At 48.0% G+C, this 17,938-nt stretch overlaps 2 protein-coding genes across 2 annotated transcripts in view; one reads left to right on the top strand and one right to left on the bottom strand.

Moving 5' to 3' along the window:
- CEP128 (centrosomal protein 128) overlaps nucleotides 1-857 on the bottom strand; it is a 437,566-nt gene extending 436,709 nt beyond the window's left edge. The window contains exon 1 of the mRNA XM_045015395.1: nucleotides 842-857. The gene's annotated coding sequence lies outside the window, so the exon portion shown is untranslated. The remainder of the gene's footprint in view (nucleotides 1-841) is intronic.
- A 3,956-nt stretch (nucleotides 858-4,813) lies between these two features.
- The window catches only part of TSHR (thyroid stimulating hormone receptor), a 235,606-nt gene continuing 222,481 nt past the window's right edge, over nucleotides 4,814-17,938 (top strand). The window contains exons 1-2 of the mRNA XM_045012551.1: nucleotides 4,814-4,870; nucleotides 5,138-5,479. Of these exons, the coding sequence (XP_044868486.1) occupies nucleotides 5,304-5,479 (176 nt within the window). The 5' untranslated portion in view covers nucleotides 4,814-4,870; nucleotides 5,138-5,303. The remainder of the gene's footprint in view (nucleotides 4,871-5,137; nucleotides 5,480-17,938) is intronic.

Genomic DNA, 17,938 nt, shown 5'->3' with positions numbered 1-17,938 from the left:
AGGGCCTGTGCAGCTGCAGAGTAGCTGTAAATTGGGCTCCAGGAGAACAGCTTCTCGTGGTAATTTGTTATTTCTGCTTTATCCCAATCAAAATTAAAAAGAGCAGAGGAACTGTAGAAAGTGTTGTTAAAATTTGTGCTTTTTGAAAAAACTTACAGAAATGTAGGACTGGGGTTAACTTTGAGAGGTCATCTAGTCTAGCCCCCTGAGCTGAGGCAGGACCAAGTATACCTAGATCATCCCTGACAGATGTTTGTCTAACCTGTTCTTAAAAACCTCCAATGACAGGGATTCAATAGCCTCCTTTGGAAGCTTATTTCAGTGCTTAACTAGCCTTATAGTTAGAAAGTTTTTTTTAATATTTAACCTAAATATCTCTTGTTGCAGGTTAATCCAATTACTTCTTGTCCTGCCTTCAATGGATATGGAGATCACAACTAGAGCTATTAAAATGGGGATCTCAAACTTGGCTGTGTAAAATGGGCCTGGTATTACTTAAGCCTCACAACATCACTGAGAGGAGTAATTAATTATGCATATGTGCTTTGATGCCCTCTGATGGAAGGTGCTATTCAAAGTAATTTGATTGTATAGTGAAGTTTAAATCTTACAGAATTACAAATGGCATATGTCTCTTTTGTCTTTTTTAATGTGTTCCTGCCACATAAAATTCGTAAAGACAAAACATTAACTGACACCTGAATTCCAGTGACTTAACTGCCTTTTAAAGAATTACAACAAAATAAGCTCTATTGTGCTGTACATGCTGTGGGACAACTATTTTACCTAAAAATCTTGTAAAGTGTATTTTTTTAATCTAATGTGAGGTATTATGATTTACCTTGTTCATTTGTTCCCTCTCTGGGTAGATGGGTGAGAGCTACGAACCCCATCTGCATGAAAGCAGAGACACAAAGTAGATGCGGTGTGAGAAAATAAAATTCACATACTCTTAAAAAAACACAAATGAAATAACCCACACAGCAAGAAAATTTAATGGACATCTACATAACACACATAGGAGCACATGTGGTAGGTCTTGTCTGACTAAGCTGTCTAAATAACTTTAATGTGTTTACTGTTTAAAATAAATAACAAGACTGCATCTTCTTCATTTGTAACCCGCCCCCCCCCCCCCGAGCTCCTGCGTGAGAGAGATATAAATACTCTAAAAGTAGGTTCATCCACTGAGCTCTACAAATAGTACCAGAGAATAAAAGAGGCACAGCCCTCAGATGTGATCTGGCCAGGGTGAAGTGGTACCTAGAAGAGATCTTCTCCATCTCTTAATTAGAATCTATTCCTGAGGCAATATTGGGTTGTTACATGGAGTGATGCTGTAAATGAATGGTTAACTATTATACTGTTCAGCCATGTATCACATATGTTAAGTTCACAATAGCCCTTCATGGCTGTGTACATTAAAGGATGTTCTAGCTATAATATATGGAGCTATACCTATCTCATAGAGCTAGAAGGAACCCTGAAAGGTCATGGAGTCCAGCCCCCTGTCTTCACTAGCAGGCCCATGCACTGATTTTACCCCAGATCCTTAAGTGGCCACCTCAAGGATTGAATTTACCGCCCTGGGTTTAGTAGGCCAAGGCTCAAACCACTGAGCTATGCCTCCCCCTCCCTAGTGAACATATCTGCTGTGTTGGGAAGGAAAGGCTACAGGCACCCTAGCCTGGGTTTCAGGGCCGCCCAGAGGATTCCGGAGTCCTGGGGTCTTCGGCAGCGGGGGGCCCCTTCCATTCCGGGACCCGCCACCAAAGTGCCCCGAAGACCTGCGGCGGGGCCCCCCGCCGCCGAATTACCGCCGAAGCGGGACCCACCGCCAAAGTGCAGCCCGGTCTTCGGCGGTAATTCGGCAGCAGAGGGCCCCCACTGCGGGTCTTCGGGGCACTTTGGCAGCAGGTTCCGGAACGGAAGGGCCCCCCACCGCTGAATTACTGCCGAAGACCTATCTGAACTTCGGCGGCAGGTCCCGCTTCGGTGGTAATTCGCGGGGCGGAAGGACCCCCCGCCGGCGAAGACCCGGAGGGGAAGAAGCTCCGGGGGCCCGGGCCCCGCAAGAGTTTTCCGGCCCCCCCCGAGCGAATGAAGGACCCTGCTCCAGGGGCCCTGAAAAACTCTCGTGGGGGCCCCTGTGGGGCCTGGGGCAAATTGCCTCTCTTGCCCCCCCCCTCTGGGCGGCCCTGCTGGGTTTGCTAATAGCAGCCTGCAACCTACCCTGTACAAGAAGTACATGATGAGTGAGCTCTGACTCCTTTTCACTGGTGCAAGACCCTGTTTCTTCTCCTTATTTATTTTTGTTGTGTGGCCTCATGTTTTGGTCATTAGATTGAAATCAGGACACTTCCTACTCTCTCCTATCAGATTGGTTTAATACGTGTGCTAGTCTTGAGTTTTGACTGTCCTGTGTGTCCCTTCGTTTCTGAACTTGGCAAAATTCTGTCTTAGCTTTGCACATTTTATATTAGGTAGGTCAGCATAATAAACGACCATAAAGGCATGTCCAGAGCTCTTGCTGCTTGGGTACTCTCACCTGCCGCCTCTACCCTGGGAAAACATATTCTGTTACAAACCCCCCGGCCCCGCCTGCTTACCCCGGCTCACCGCACGCCTCGAGGAGCGGCCCTGCCCAGCGCTGCAGCCGCGTGGCTCCAGAGGGGGCCGAGCTCTTCCCCGCTCAGAGCCGCGTGGTAAGGGGAGGAGCCGCTCGGCCCGGAGCTCGCAGCCCCGCCCCCTGAAGACGCGGCTCTGAGCGGGGCGGTGCTCATCCCCCCCTGCCCCCAGAGCCAAGCGGCTGCAGAGCTGTTTAGGACCCGGGCGCGAACAAGCAGAGGAGGAGCGGGGCCGGTAGCGTGGCCCTGCCCCGGCTGCAGGGGACAGGCCACTCCTCGGCTCACAGCGGCGGGATAAGCTGGGGGCCCCAGCCTTATGCTGCCCCCTACATTTTGCAGCCCTAGGCACCTAGCCTCAGGAGCCGCCTTCCCGGCTCTAAACGCAGCGTGAGAGGGAGCTCCGCGCCCAGCAGCGCGGCCCGCAAAGTTTGTCCTGGTGAGGGGAGCTCATGGTGGAGTGGGGCTGGGAGCGGAGCGGGGTGCGGGGAGGGCTGAGGAGGAGGGGGTTGACTGTGGGTGAAGGGGCTGTGGCGGGGCAGTGCCTGGCAAAGCTTGTCTGGGGGTGTGGATGGTACATAGGCTGGGGGAGGGGGTCGGGAAGAATGAGTCTGTTGTAGGGTTGTGGGCAGGGCCGGCTCTAGGTTTTTTGCCGCCCCAAGCAAAAAAATTTTTGGCTGCCCCCCCCGCCCCCAGACATGAGCCCCCCCCGCCCACCAGTGCCCCCTACTCACACCCCCTGTTGCCCCAGCACTGGGCTCCCCCCCAAATGTGGGATCCGCTATCAGCGCACTGCAGCCGAGCCCTGGCTGTCACTGCCTGGAGGTGGTGCTGCTGTTGTCCAGGGCTGGGTGGGGAGCTGGGCTCTGGGGGATGCCCGGCTCACAGGGGCTGGGCTCAGGACTGTGGGGAGATGGGGTCGGAGGTTGTCTGGCTCAGAGGGGCTGGGCTCAGAGCTGGGGGTCAGGGCTGTGGGGGATGGGGTCGGGGGTGCCCACCTCAGAGCAGCTGGGCTCAGAGCTGGGGGTCAGGGCTGTGGGGGATGGGGTCGGGGGTGCCCAGCTCAGAGCGGCTGGTCTCAGAGCTGGGGGTCAGGGCTGTGGGGGGAATGGAGTCAGGGAGGTGCCCAGCTCAGAGGGGCTGGGCTCGGAGCTGGGGGTCAGGGCTGTGGGGGGAATGGGTACAGGGGGGTGTCCAGATCAGAGGGGCTGGCTCGGAGTTGGGGGTCAGGGCTGTGGGGGGAATGGGGTCAGGGGGGTGTCCGGATCAGAGGGGCTGGGCTCAGAGCTGAGGGTCAGGGCTGGGCCTGGGGGGTAATGGGGTCGGGGGGTGCCTGACAACCACCTCCCTGAGACCCCCCCATCCAACCCCCCCTTCCCTGGCCCCTGACCGCCCCCCCCCACAGAACCTGTGCCCCCTCCCTGCCCCTTAGCCAACCTCCCGGCCCCGGCTGCTTACCTCGGCTCACCGCGCGCCTCGAGGAGCAGCCCTGCCCAGCGCTGCAGCCGCGTGGCTCCGGAGGGGGCCGAGCTCTTCCCCGCTCAGAGCCACGTGTTAAGGGGAGGAGCCGCTCGGCCCGGAGCTCGCAGCCCCGCCCCCTGAAGACGCGGCTCTGAGCGGGGCGGCGCTCAGCCCCCCCCCCCACTCCCCGGAGCCAGCTGTTGTAGGGTTGTGGGCAGGGCCGGCTCTAGGTTTTTTGCCGCCCCAAGCAAAAAAATTTGTGGCTGCCCCCACCCCCCCAGACATGAGCCCCCCCCGCCCACCAGTGCCCCCCACTCACACCCCCTGTTGCCCCAGGGCTGGGCCTGGGGGGTAATGGGGTCAGGGGGGTGTCTGACAACCACCTCCCTGAGACCCCCCCATCCAACCCCCCCTTCCCTGGCCCCTGACCGCCCCCCCCCCCACAGAACCTGTGCCCCCTCCCTGCCCCTTAGCCAACCCCCCGGCCCCAGCTGCTTACCCCGGCTCACCGCGCGCCTCGAGGAGCGGCCCTGCCCAGCGCTGCAGCCGCGTGGCTCCGGAGGGGGCCGAGCTCTTCCCCGCTCTGAGCCGCGTGGTCAGGGGAGGAGCCGCTCGGCCCGGAGCTCGCAGCCCCGCCCCCTGAAGACGCGGCTCTGAGCGGGGCGGAGCTCAGTCCCCCCACCACCCGCCGGAGCCAAGCGGCTGCAGCGCTGTTTAGGACCCGGGCGCGAACAAGCGGAGGAGGAGCGGCCCCTCTTCTGCAGCCAGGCGGGGCCGCGCTACCGGTAAGGGGCTATTCCTCTTCCCCAAGCGGGTGTGGGTGTAGCGGGATGCCCGGGGAGAGTTCAGGGGGAGGTGATGTACCTGGGGGAATGAGTGACTGGAGAAAATTGGGGCAGTGGAGTGGGATACCTGGGGAGAGTTGTGGGGAGCGGGTGGTGTGCCTGGGGAGAGGGAGTAAGTTACCAGGAGGAGGCACAGCAGCACAGGGGAGGCAGGGTACTCAGGATTTTTGTTTTCTGTGTAATGATATCGCTTCTGCTTCCCTTTAGGGAGGAGGAGGTGGCTTTTTGGCAAGGTGCAGTTTCCTACTGCCCCACTCTTTGAATGACAGAAGAGTCCTGTGCCATCTGTATCCTTGGTTGCCTTGTTCCCCTTCCACTGGAGAAGAGTGAGGCAGGGGACTGATGAAATAGCACCAGCAGCAGGTTGTGGAAGATGCTGCTGCTGGTGGTAGCTTTCCAGATCCTGCTGTTGTTGGAGACAGTGCTATGGAGCAGAGGCACAAAGATGTGCCCTTCATCAGAGTGTGAGTGCTCAGAGTGGGACCACTACAAAATCACCTGTAAGGAGACACATCTCATTCCCAGCTTTCCACAGGACACCAGAACCCTGTGAGTAGTGGAGTGGAGTCATACAACAGCTTTGTGTAAGGACTTGGAGGGATACACTCAGAGCTGGTACCTTGTGACAAATGGGGAGGGAGAAGGCAGTGAGATGTGGTGAATGCTGGCACTCAGGCCTGTGAGTACCTAGGCATGGAAACAATGATATTCAGATGCTATAGGTAACTGTGGGTGAGGGGAGTAGTGTCTTTCAGACCCTGCAAAAATGTGTGGGGTATAGAATCATAGAACTGCGAGGGACCTCGAGAGGTCATCTAGTTCAGGCCCCTGCACTCATAGCAGGACTAAGTATTATCTAGACCAGTGTTTCCCATACTTGGGACACCACTTATGTAGGGAAAGCTTGTTTACCTGCCCCGTCCGCAGGTCTGGCCGATCGCTTCTCCCACTGGCTGTGGTTCACTGCTCCAGGCTAATGGGAGCTGCTGGAAGCAGCGTGGGCTGAGGGATGTACAGGCCACTACCAGCAGCAGCACAGAAGTAAGGATGGCATGGTATGGTATTGCCACCTTTCTGCACTGCGCTGGCAGTGCGCTACCTTCAGAGCTGGGTGCCCGACGAACAGCCACCACTCTCTGGCTGCCCAGCTCTAAAGTCAGCGCAGAAATAATGGTGGCAATACTGTGACCCCCCCTAAAATAACCTTGTGACCCCCCTGCAACTCCCTTTTTTGTCAGGACCTCCAATTTAAGAAATGCTGGTCTCCCCTGTGAAACCTGTATAATATAGGGTAAAAGCACACAAAAGACCAGATTTCATGGGGGAGACCAGATTTCACAGTCCGTGACATATTTTTCATGACCATGAATTTGGTAGGGCCCTATTCATAGTAATAAAAGAATACATTATCTGAGATAGTAGTAAATTGGAGGCATGTGAGAGTGATAGATATCTCTCCTTTTACAGTCTTTTTTGCAAGATACAAAATGTTTCTAACTCCAAAAGAGACACCCTGGTTTGTTTGTAACATTCCAGTAAAAAAACAAACAAACAAACAAACAACTCCTAATTTATTAAACTGGGAGTTAAAACCATTTCAGGTTATTTGAGAACCCTAATTAAAATTATAGATTTTAACTGGATTTTAAAATAATCAAGTTATTTTAGTAATGAGCCTCTCAAGAATATTTAAGCCCTAAAAAAATAGGATCTCACAGAACCAACTTCTTACCTGCAAGTACAGCTAAATAAATGTTTACGTGCTTTCCATTGTTTATCTATGTGAGCCTTGTAATTTTTGTACTATTGGACTCAGCTATTGAAGTATTCCAGTTGTTAGTGGATATTTTTGAATTTCAGATTAGACTCATTTGTTCTTGCAGATGCAGACTTGAGGCTTTGTGTGGTTTAGTTTATAAATGTGATAATATTGTACAGAGACAATGCTTACTGTATGTCTTGGGAATCCGTGCCGCTAAACTGTAAAAATAGATAGCTCTCAATTCTTGAGACAGGAGTTTAAATCAATTCACAGAAATGTCTGAAATCCCCAACTAAAATTGGAGACACTCTTTTTGGAAAAGGGGTGCATAAAAACGGCCATACTATGTGCATGTCATTCAGTATCCTGTCTTCCACACGTGGCCAGTGCCACATACTTCAAAGGGAAAGAACGGAACAGGGCAGTAATCAAGTGATCCATTCCGTGTTGTGCAGTCACAGCTTCTGGCAATCAGGGATTTAGGGACACCCAGAGCAAGTTTTTGCATCCCTGACCATCTTGGCTAATAGCCATTGATGTAGATATCCTCTGTGACCTTATCTAATTCTTTTTTTTTTAAGCCATTTATACTTTTGTCCTTCACAGTATCCCCTGGCAATGAGTTCTACAGGTTGTGCATTGTGTGAAGAAGTACCTCCTTATGTCTGTTTTAAACCTGCTGCCTATTGATTTAATTTGGAACCGCTGGTTTTTGTGTTGTGTAATTTACCCTTTACACTTCCTTATTCACTTCCTCCACACCTTTCATGATTTTATAGACATCTTTCATATCCCCCCATTAGTCATCTCTTTTCTAGCTGAAGAGTTCCAGTCTTTTTAAGTTCTCCTCATATAGAGGTTATTCCATGCCCCTGACCATTTTGTTGTCCTTATTTGTACCTTTTCCAATTCTAATCTATTTTGGTAGAGATGGGGTGACCAAAACTGCACATAGTATTTGAAATATGGCATACCATAGATTTATATAGTGACATTATGATGTCTTCTGTCTTATCTATCCCTTTCCTGATGGTTCCTAACATTTTGTTAGCTTTTTTTGACTGCCGCTGCACATTATTTTCAGAGTTTTCGGAGATAGTTACATGATGAATGAGAGGCACATAAAAATCCAACCTCCTAAAGGAAACACTAGGTGTTGTATGGAAAGCTAATATTTTCAAATACCAATTTCTAATGAGGGGCTGTAGGAAAATGAGAATGATCACCAAAAAAATAAAAAAAGCATGCAGAAACTTTAATTCCGTCAAAATCATAGAAAACAGCTACAAATTGTTTTCAGAATGTTTGGGTGCAGTCTAATAATCTGTATCAATGGAGAATGCACTTGTGAACCTCTCATAAAATAAGTTCTTAGTTTAATCTACTCTTCAGATAACAAGAAAAGATTTAGGCAAGTGAAAAATGTGATTTTTTTTTACACTGTGCAAAGTGGAAAGGGTAAAGTGTTCAGTGTTTATCTTCATCGGTTTATATCTGAAGTTGCATTTATTTTAAAACAATCAGGGCTAAAGAAATAGCGAAAGCACTGTTTTGTCTCATAAGAATTTGCCTGGTGGTTTACTTTTATTCACAATTTCCCCTAATGGGTAAGGCGCTTACATTTTTACCTTTACAACTGAGTTGTCATATGTTTAACCCAGTGGTTCTCAACCATTTTGGGCTCAGAGCCCATTTGTAAATGTTTATGGCCTGTCACAACCCAGTAAATAGTCTGGGGGTGGAGGCCGTGGGTGGTTTTGGTCAGATCCTGTCCTGCCTGGCACTCACCCTACAGTGGCGGCTCCTGCAGTTCCTGTGCTGTGGTGCTGGCTTGGCTTGGCTCTCCGCTCCAGGCATTGCAACCTCTGGGGTTGTAGCACTGCTCAGGTTTGGCCCCGCCCCCACAACTGGACCAAATTTGTGTGAGTGGAGTTCTGACTTGGCTCACTCAAATTTGACCTACCCAGACTCCCCTCATCATGACGGCTGGGCTAAACCTGAGTGATTCTGGAACCCCAGAGGTTGTAGTGCCTGGAGCAGGGAGGTGAGCCCAGCCAACCCCGTAGGTCAGGAGTTGTCTCACAACCCTTTGAAACATTCTGGTGACCCAGTTTTCGGTCTAGCTGAAGTCTAGTGAACTGAGTCATAGGATTGTGAGTTAAAATATTTGGGTTCTGATTTTGTTACTGACTTGCTCTGTGACTTTGGACAAGTCACTTAATCTCTTTTGTTTTTCGCATCTATAAAATGTGTTTTCTGTTTTCCATGCACACAACATCCATAACGCTTCATTATTACTGTTTATTTTATAATAAGGAAAAAATAACAAAAATAGTCTCCATGAGAGAGCACAGAGTGTCAGACTTAGGGTGACCAGACAGCAAATGTGAAAAATCGGGACAGGGGGTGGATGGTAGTAGAAACCTATATAAGAAAAAGCCCCCAAAATTGAACTGTCCCTATAAAATCGGAACATCTGGTCACCCTGGTCAGACTCCTCTTTAATGTACTGAATCACTCTGCTTCACGAAATGGCATCAGTCTCTGCAGACTGCAGATTTCTAGAAGTTTAGTTTCGGTTGTTAATTGAGAATAAAGCAAGATACTTTTCTTTTTGAAATAAAGTACATAAATGTCAAAAACCTGAAAAAATTGTACTACTCTTTTTAAACATTCTTATGTGACTAACCAGTTTTGTAGAACTTGTAAACCTAAATGATTGATTGTGGTAAATATGGGAGTAGACTGGATGGCTTTTGGGGACAGTGAGCCTTTTTCAGTAGGCAGAATCTTGAAACTTTAGTTGCAGTTTCACCCAGTTTTTTCAATCTGGACTGTTCACTTTTTGTCTGTCCTACCTTAGAAGAGCAGCATACAGTCTCTTTTTTGTTTGCATTTTAAGCGAGGCATATGCTTATAAGAAATTATAGAAAATGTTTATTTCAAAGCTCAGCTAGTGGAACAGTCTCATGAAATCCAGCCAGCAAAGCTTGTTTGTTTTAGACTGTTCTCACTGTACTTATCCAAAAATGACTAGTGCAGGTGCTTATCCAGTATGGACCACTGCACAACAGTTATTCATGGAGCAGTTTATTTTTCAGTGTTATAATTTTGTTTTTGCTGTGGAGTAAACCAGATAAATAGAGATTGGTATATATGTTATAGGCGTAGCTGGTAGTGCTGCCTATTATTGTCACCTGACAATTTCAAGACTCTGTTTTCAGTGGCTTATAACTTTGCCAGACTTTAACTCAGGGGTGGCCAACCTGAACCTGAGAAGGAGCCAGAATTTACCAATGTATATTGCCAAAGAGCTACAGTAATATGTCAGCAGCCCTGCATCAGCTCCACCCCCTGCTTCCAGCACCTCCCGCCCACTGGCTGCCTCTCCAATCAGCACCTCCTCCTCCCTCCCCATACCTCCTGATCAGCTGTTTTGTGGTGTGCAGGAGGCTCTAAGGGGATAGGGGAGAAGCGAGGGCATGGCAGGCTCAGGGGAGGGGGCTGGAAGGGGTGGAGTGGGGGCAGGGCCAGTGGCAGAGCCAGTGGTTGAACAGTGAGCACCCCCCGGCACATTGGTAAGTTGGTGCCTATAGCTCCAGCCCTGGAGTCGGTGCCTATACAAGGACCCGCATATTAACTTCTGAAGAGCTGCCTGTGGCTCTGGAGGCACAGGTTGGTCGCCCCTGCTTTAACTGTTCATGCTGAAATTTTCCATCCTGGGTGTCTGCCTTAGGCTGATTATTTTATTTTAACTTTTTGGGAAACTGTCAGCAAAAATGGTTCAGCAGTTTCTGAGAACACAGTAATTGACCTACATTATTTTGCCCATGTTAAAAGAAATTCTTATAACCGTTTCACTGAGAACGCTTTTGTTCAGGAACTTGAAATTTGGCAGTGGGTGGTGTTTGTGTCTGGGAAATGCTTTTTGCCCAAATTATAAGCCACTGAAAAAGGTCTCAATTGGCAGATGGTCAGTAGAGACTTGTTAGAGTTTAGGAGCTAAATTCTCTAAGAGTCTATCTCTTCTGACCATGCTCCATGCCAGGGTTGAAGGGTCTGAGAATGATTTTCCTACAATTGTTGTTCTAGACCACCAGAACTGAGAATGGGGAGACTATGACCAGGTCTACACTGCAGACTTATATTGGTATAACTGCGTTGCTCAGCGATGTGAAAAATCCACAGACCTGAGTGACGCGGTTATGCTGATCTAACCCCCAGTGTAGACAGCACTATGTTAATGGGAGTGCTTCTCCCACTGATATAGCTACTGCCTCTTGTGGAGGTGGATTAACTATGCTAACAGAAGAAGCTCTCCAGTTGGTATAGTAGCATCTTCACTAAAGCACTACAGTAGTGTAGTTGCACCGCTGCAGTTTTTTAAGCGTAGACCTGCCCAATATCTCCAGTGTTCTCTGTTCCCCAATGCTGACTTCCCAGGCAGTGTGGAGGAAGATTGCAGCCTGACTTAAATGTGGAGGGAACAAGAGCTACGTCTGGTGGGGGTAGGGAGAGGGAATAGATTGGGATAAAGAGCTGGGGGGGGCAGGAAACTACGAACTGGCAGGGAAGGGAGGCAGAAAAGGCTGAAGGCATGTCTACACTTAGGCCATGCTGCAATACAAAATTATGTCAACCTAATTTATGTTGGCATGCAGCCACCATAGTTATTAAATTGCTTGTGTGTGCACACACTTGGCTTCTTGTGTCAACAGTGCGCATCCTCACCAGGAGCACTTGTATTGATTGTATTGTCAGTGTGGGGCATTGTGGGATGGTTCCTGAAAACCAGTAATAGTTGACATAAGCAACACAGTGTCTGCACTGACGATGCATTGACCTAATTACATCGCCGATTTAGTGATACCACCTCCCTGAGCAGCATAGAGGGACACTTCAGTGGGAGCCAAATTTAAGTAAAGACACTTCCGCAGCTAGGTTGAAGCAAGACTTGGTGGGATAACTCACATGATTGGAGTACTGTCATGGATGGATATAAACTGTTCAGGAAGGACAGGCAGGGCAGAAAAGGTGGGGGAGTTGCGTTGTACGTAAGAGAGCAGTATGACTTCTCAGAGCTCCAGTATGAAACTGCAGAAAAACCTGAGTGTCTCTGGATTCAATTTAGAAGTATGAACAACAAGGGTAATGTCGTGGTGGGAGTCTGCTACAGACCACCGGACCAGGGGGATGAGGTGGACGAGGCTTTCTTCCAGCAACTAACAGAAGTTGCTAGATCACAGGCCCTGGTTCTCATGGGTGACTTTAATCACCCCGATATCTGCTGGGAGAGCAATACAGCAGTGCACAGACAATCTAGGAAGTTTCTGGAAAGTGTAGGGGACAATTTCCTGGTGCAAGTGCTGGAGGAACCAACTAGGGGAAAAGCTCTTCTTGACCTGCTGCTCACAAACAGGGAAGAAATATTAGAGGAAGCAATAGTGGATGGGAACCTGGGAGGCAGTGACCATGAGATGGTCGAGTTCAGGATCCTGACACAAGGAAAAAGGGAAAGCAGTAGAACAGAGACCCTGGACTTCAGAAAAGCAGACTTTGACTCCCTCAGGGAACTGATGGGCAAGGTCCCCTGGGAGAATAACATGACGGGGAAGGGAGTCGAGGAAAGCTGGCTGTATTTCAAAGAAACCTTATTGAGGTTGCAGGAACAAACCATCCCGATGTGTAGGAAGAAAAGTAAATATGGCAGGCGACCAGCTTGGCTTAACAGTGAAATCCTTGCTCATCTTAAATACAAAAGAACAGCTTACAAGAAGTGGAAGATTGGACAAATAACCAGGGAGGAGTATAAAAGTATTGTTCAGGCATGCAGGTGTGAAATCAGGAAGACCAAATCACACTTGGAGTTGCAGCTAGCCGGAGATGTTAGGAGTAACAAGAAGGGTTTCTTCAGGTATGTTAGCAACAAGAAGAAAGTCAAGGAAAGTGTGGGCCCCTTGCTGAATGAGGGAGGGAACCTAGTGACAGAGGATGTGGAGAAAGCTAGTGTACTCAATGCTTTTTTTGCCTCTGTCTTCACAGACAAGGTCAGCTCCCAGACAGCTGCACCCTGCAGCACGGTATGGGGAGGAGGTGACCAGCTCTCTGTGGAGAAAGAAGTAGTTCGGGGCTATTTAGGAAAGCTGGATGAGCACAAGTCCATGGGGCCGGATGTGCTGCATCTGAGGGTGCTAAAGGAGTTGGCCGATGAGATTGCAGAGCCATTGGCTATTATCTTTGAAAAATCATGGCGATCGGGGGAGGTCCTGGATGACTGGAAAAAAGCTAATGTAGTGCCCATCTTTAAAAAAGGGAAGAAGGAAGATCCAGGGAACTACAGCCCAGTCAGTCTCACCTCAGTCCCTGGAAAAATCATGGAACAGGTCCTCAAGGAATCAATCCTGAACCATTTAAAGGAGGGGAAAGTGATCAGGAACAGTCAGCATGGATTCACCAAGGGCAAGTCATGCCTGACTAACCTAATTGCCTTCTATGACAAGATAACCGGCTCTGTGGATGAGAGGAAAGCAGTGAATGTACTATTTCTGGACTTTAGCAAAGCTTTTGATACAGTCTCCCACAGTATTCTTGCCAGCAAGTTAAAGAAGTATGGGCTGGATGAATGGACAGTAAGGTGGATAGAAAACTGGCTAGATGGTCGGGCTCAACGGGTAGCGATCAATGGTTCCATGTCTAGTTGGCAGCCGGTATCAAGTGGAGTGCCCCAAGGGTCAGTGGTGGGGCCGGTTTTATTCAATATCTTCATTAACGATCTGGAGGATGGTGTGGACTGCACCCTTAGCAAGTTTGCAGATGACACTAAACTGGGAGGAGTGGTTGATACGCTGGAGGGTAGGGCTAGGATACAGAGGGACCTAGACAAATTAGAGGATTGAGCCAAAAGAAATATGATGAGGTTCAACAAGGACAAGTGCAGAGTCCTGCACTTAGGACGGAAGAATCCCATGCACTGCTACAGACTAGGGACCGAATGGCTGGGCAGCAGTTCTGCAGAAAAGGACCTAGGGGTTACGGTGGACGAAAAGCTGAATATGAGTCAACAATGTGCCCTTGTTGCCAAGAAGGCTAATGGCATTTTGGGTTGTATAAGTAGGGGCATTTCCAGCAGATCAAGGGATGTGATCCTTCCCCTCTACTCAGCACTGGTGAGGCCTCATTTGGAGTACTGTGTCCAGTTTTGGGCCCCCCACTACAAGAAGGATGTGGATAAATTGGAGAGAGTCCAGCGGAGGGCAACAAAAATGATTAGGGGGCTGGAGCACATGACTTATGAGGAGAGGCTGAGGGAACTGGGATTGTTTAGTCTGCAGAAGAGAAGAATGAGGGGGGATTTGATAGCTGCTTTCAACTACCTGAAAGGGGGTTCCAAAGAGGATGGATCTAGACTGTTCTCAGTGGTAGAAGATGACAGAACAAGGAGTAATGGTCTCAAGTTGCAGAGGGGGAGGTTTAGGCTGGATATTAGGAAAAACGTTTTCACTAGTAGGGTGGTGAAGAACTGGAGTGGGTTACCTAGAGAGGTAGTGGAATCTCCTTCCTTAGAGGTTTTTAAGGTCAGGCTTGACAAAGCCCTGGCTGGGATGATTTAGTTGGGTTTGGTCCTGCTTTGAACAGGGGGTTGGACTAGATGACCTCCTGAGGTCCCTTCCAACCCTGAGATTCTATGATTCTATGAAGACAGTTTATGTTGACCTACCCATAGGCCTTATAGTGCTGCAGTGGCACAGCTGCAGCACTTAGTGAAGATATTAGTATCAAGAATGAGGAGATTGGTGTGAGGAGTAGTGGCCATTACTTTGTGGCCTGAGTTGCTATTCAGAACTTACATTATTGAAAAGTAAATCATTATTGTAATCTGGTTTATGAGTGTAATGTGCATTAGTTTAGATTTATAAAAAGGCACTCCTTCAAAGGCTCTGGGAAACCAGACACCAGTTCAAATTGCAAAGATATATAAAAAACATGCTGTTAGCTTTTCTATTTTACAGAAGCCAACAGTCTTCAATAAACACACCAATACCCTGCAATACTTCAGATATTATCCATCCATTTTTACTCTAACTCTCTCCAAAATCCTGGAGAAACTGTCAGCAGAACCATGCACAAGTCCCACCTATCTCCTATGATGATCACGTGGACTTTTCTGCTGTACTCTGCAGTGAAGCCACAGCAGCATATACATGCCTATTTGGGATGTTGGCTGCCTACTCAAATGGCTAGCCTGTGCTGCCACTGCTTCACTGCTGCTGTTATTTGCATTAGCCAGCCCAGCATTTCTCAAACTGGGAGTCCCTATCCAAAAGGTCATAAGGCTATTGGGGGGGGGGGGGGTTGCAACAACTGTCAGATCCTTTGCATTTCATTACAGTGCTTAAATAGTTAACTAATATAACCATACATCCAGGTTTTCCCAGACATGACCTCTTTTTTGATTCTCTGATCTCCATCCACATGGATTTTTGAAATATGAACGAACGTCCATAATTATGAGCTGGGTGGCCAGAGAGCAGTGGCTGCTGGCCAGGCATCAAGCTCTGAAGGCATCAAGCTCTGGCCAGGCATCAAGCTCAGCAGCAGCGCAGAAGTAAGGGTGGCATGGTATGGTATTTTGGGGGGGAGGGTCATCACAGCCTGAAATATTTTCAGTGGGGAGCCTAGCAAAAAAAAGTTTGAGAATTCCTGAACTAAATCAAAGCTAGCCTGGGTATGTCAACAAATGCGGCAGTCACACCTCTGATAGCCGTGTAGACTACCCTGAGTTTGGCAGTGTGTAGGTTCAGCATCGACTTGGAACATCCACTAGCCAAAATAGCTCCATATCTGGCTTAAGTGGCATCCATCTCCCTGCTCTTATCTCTGAGAACCTGGTGCCAAGGTCCTCAGATTCCCCTAGGTTGACCTATTTCAGTGCTGATATTCTGGCACTGTTGACAAAGTGATGAGGTCTCTGGGTCCCACTGGTATGACTGAATTTGACCCTGGCATCTTGGCACCATTGACACAATGTATTGACCAAGATTGCCTAGGATCCAGCATCATAGATTTTGGTGAACCACTTGATTAGGTGGTCCGGTGTCCATTATAGATAGCATTAATGTTACCACAAATTCCAGGTCATCTAAATCTGTTGCTAAGGTTTCAGTACCACTTACCTAAACTGGTCCAGCACCAGTATAAGTAGTGTTAAACCAGGAAAAATCTGAGGGACGAAAACCATGCTTACTGGGTCTAGTGCCAAGGATCCAGCATAACTTGAAGTGACTCAGTGCACAATAAAAGTGGCACTAAGGTTGATCTTAGTTGAAGTGGCTATGTACCCAAATCAAATGGCAATAGGAACCTCAGGTCTATCTGAGTCAAAATGTAATTCAGTGACAAGAACTAGATAAAGTGGTTTGGTGCCCAGTGTCAGGAACACTCAAATCCCTAGGTTTGCACAGGAGAACTGGGTCCCAGGCTGGCATAATTCACTGTCTCTGAGTATTATACCCTACATAAGGGTCACCAAGATTCCCTGATTTGTCACAGGTTCAGGAGAATTACATATTGTGATGCTTTAGGTCAAGTATAAGTGGCACATAGGTTCCCGGACCTATTTACACCAACTGAGTCTGGTTCAGAGAACCTGGCACCCTAGAGCTCTGATTCTTTGGGGTCTGGTAGATTGGCACCTCTAAAATCTGGTCTACTATCCTGGTCTCGCTTATATACTACTGAGAGGTGATATCTACCAGTGATTTATTCCCAGAGCCTCTAGGGATAGTTAACTGAAGCTCTAGGCATTCCTTTTATTGGAGTCTTTCCAGATGAAATTGGTAGAACTGTTCAATGTTTCCACGTCCAGGTTCTGATGAGGGCCTGGAGCAGTGTTAGTTGGCACTGAAACCCTTCAGAATTGTGTTACGGGTTTTCCCCAGATGGTATGGATAGTGATTTCAGCTTCCACCTGTGCCTGCTTTGCTCAACACTTCTCACTCACCTTGCAATACTCTAGCCTTTGGCGGGATTGCTCGGTGTACTACTAGGGTTATTTAAGATGACTGCTTTGCCATCAGGGTTGTGCCGAAGGAAACTGGAATTCTTTAGATTAGTATACTTGGTTGTGCTGTGAGTGCCACAGGATGTATGTATTAATTTAGTTGCCCAAATGATATTTCTTCTAATGCATGTATCTCTCTTGGTATGGAATTGGAATCTTATTTCTCAGAATTTGTTGGACCTCAGGTCTGCTACTTGATAGAATATCACCTGTACTATAAACCTGAGAAGAGGACTTTGCTCCTAACCATAGATACTGCTTGGACTTATTGAGATACAGACAACGTGGGCTGTTTTCTATAAACTGTAATCTATATGGAAAATGTGATTTGGTAAATCGGTGCCCTCATCCCCATTTCCAGTCTCAAATCACCTCTGTTTCTATCTCAAACTGGTTGCTAGCATGACAATATTTCCCAAAGTCTCTTACATTCTTGTTAATCCAGGTCTTCATTCACCTGCATTTATCAGAAGGTATTCAGCTAAGCTGATGGCAGCCTCAATTTCATGGCTTCTCTCTCTTTTGTAGAATTTGCAAAGCTGTTGCTTGAAGCTCTATATATTTTTTTTAATTGCCCTTCACTGAGGTCTGATGTGAGAGAGTGAAATTTTGGTCACTTCAATACACACTTGACCTGTCACCTACAGCTCATGCTTGCTTTGGCAGTATTGTCATTCTTGTTCACTTAGAGTGCCTGCACCCACCTTCCTAGGGGTTTGTAGTGCTTGCTGATCTCCCATAAGTGGGAATATGTAGAGGCGTCTCAAAGGAAGGAGAGATTACTTACCAGTAACTGTTGTTCTTTGAGTGTGTTGTCCCTGTGTATTTATATTTCACATCCACTTTCCTCACTTTGGAGTGTCAGGTAAAGAATTCCAAAATTAGGGAAGAAACTAGAGGGCAGTTGGTGTCACTCCTCCTTTAGACTCTCAGAATCTTTTGCAAGGTAAAGGGGTACATGGCACTAATTGGCACTGCTCGCTAGAAGAATTCTGCAACTTGATGCCAGTAGCAAAATATCCCTCAAATGTGAATATGCAGAAGCAACGCTGTCAAGTAAAAGTAGCTACTGGTAAGCATCCTCTTGTTCTTCATGGTGAGTTTACATGTACTGTTGGGTGAAAAGCTGAAAGAACATTGTTGGCCTTCATCAGAAGGCTGACACCAGGTGCTTTTGGGAAGTGGG

This window comes from Mauremys mutica, chromosome 4 (genome assembly GCF_020497125.1).
Source record: "Mauremys mutica isolate MM-2020 ecotype Southern chromosome 4, ASM2049712v1, whole genome shotgun sequence".
In the NCBI taxonomy this organism is placed as follows: domain Eukaryota; kingdom Metazoa; phylum Chordata; order Testudines; family Geoemydidae; genus Mauremys; species Mauremys mutica.
This window is presented reverse-complemented; position numbering and strand designations above follow the sequence as displayed.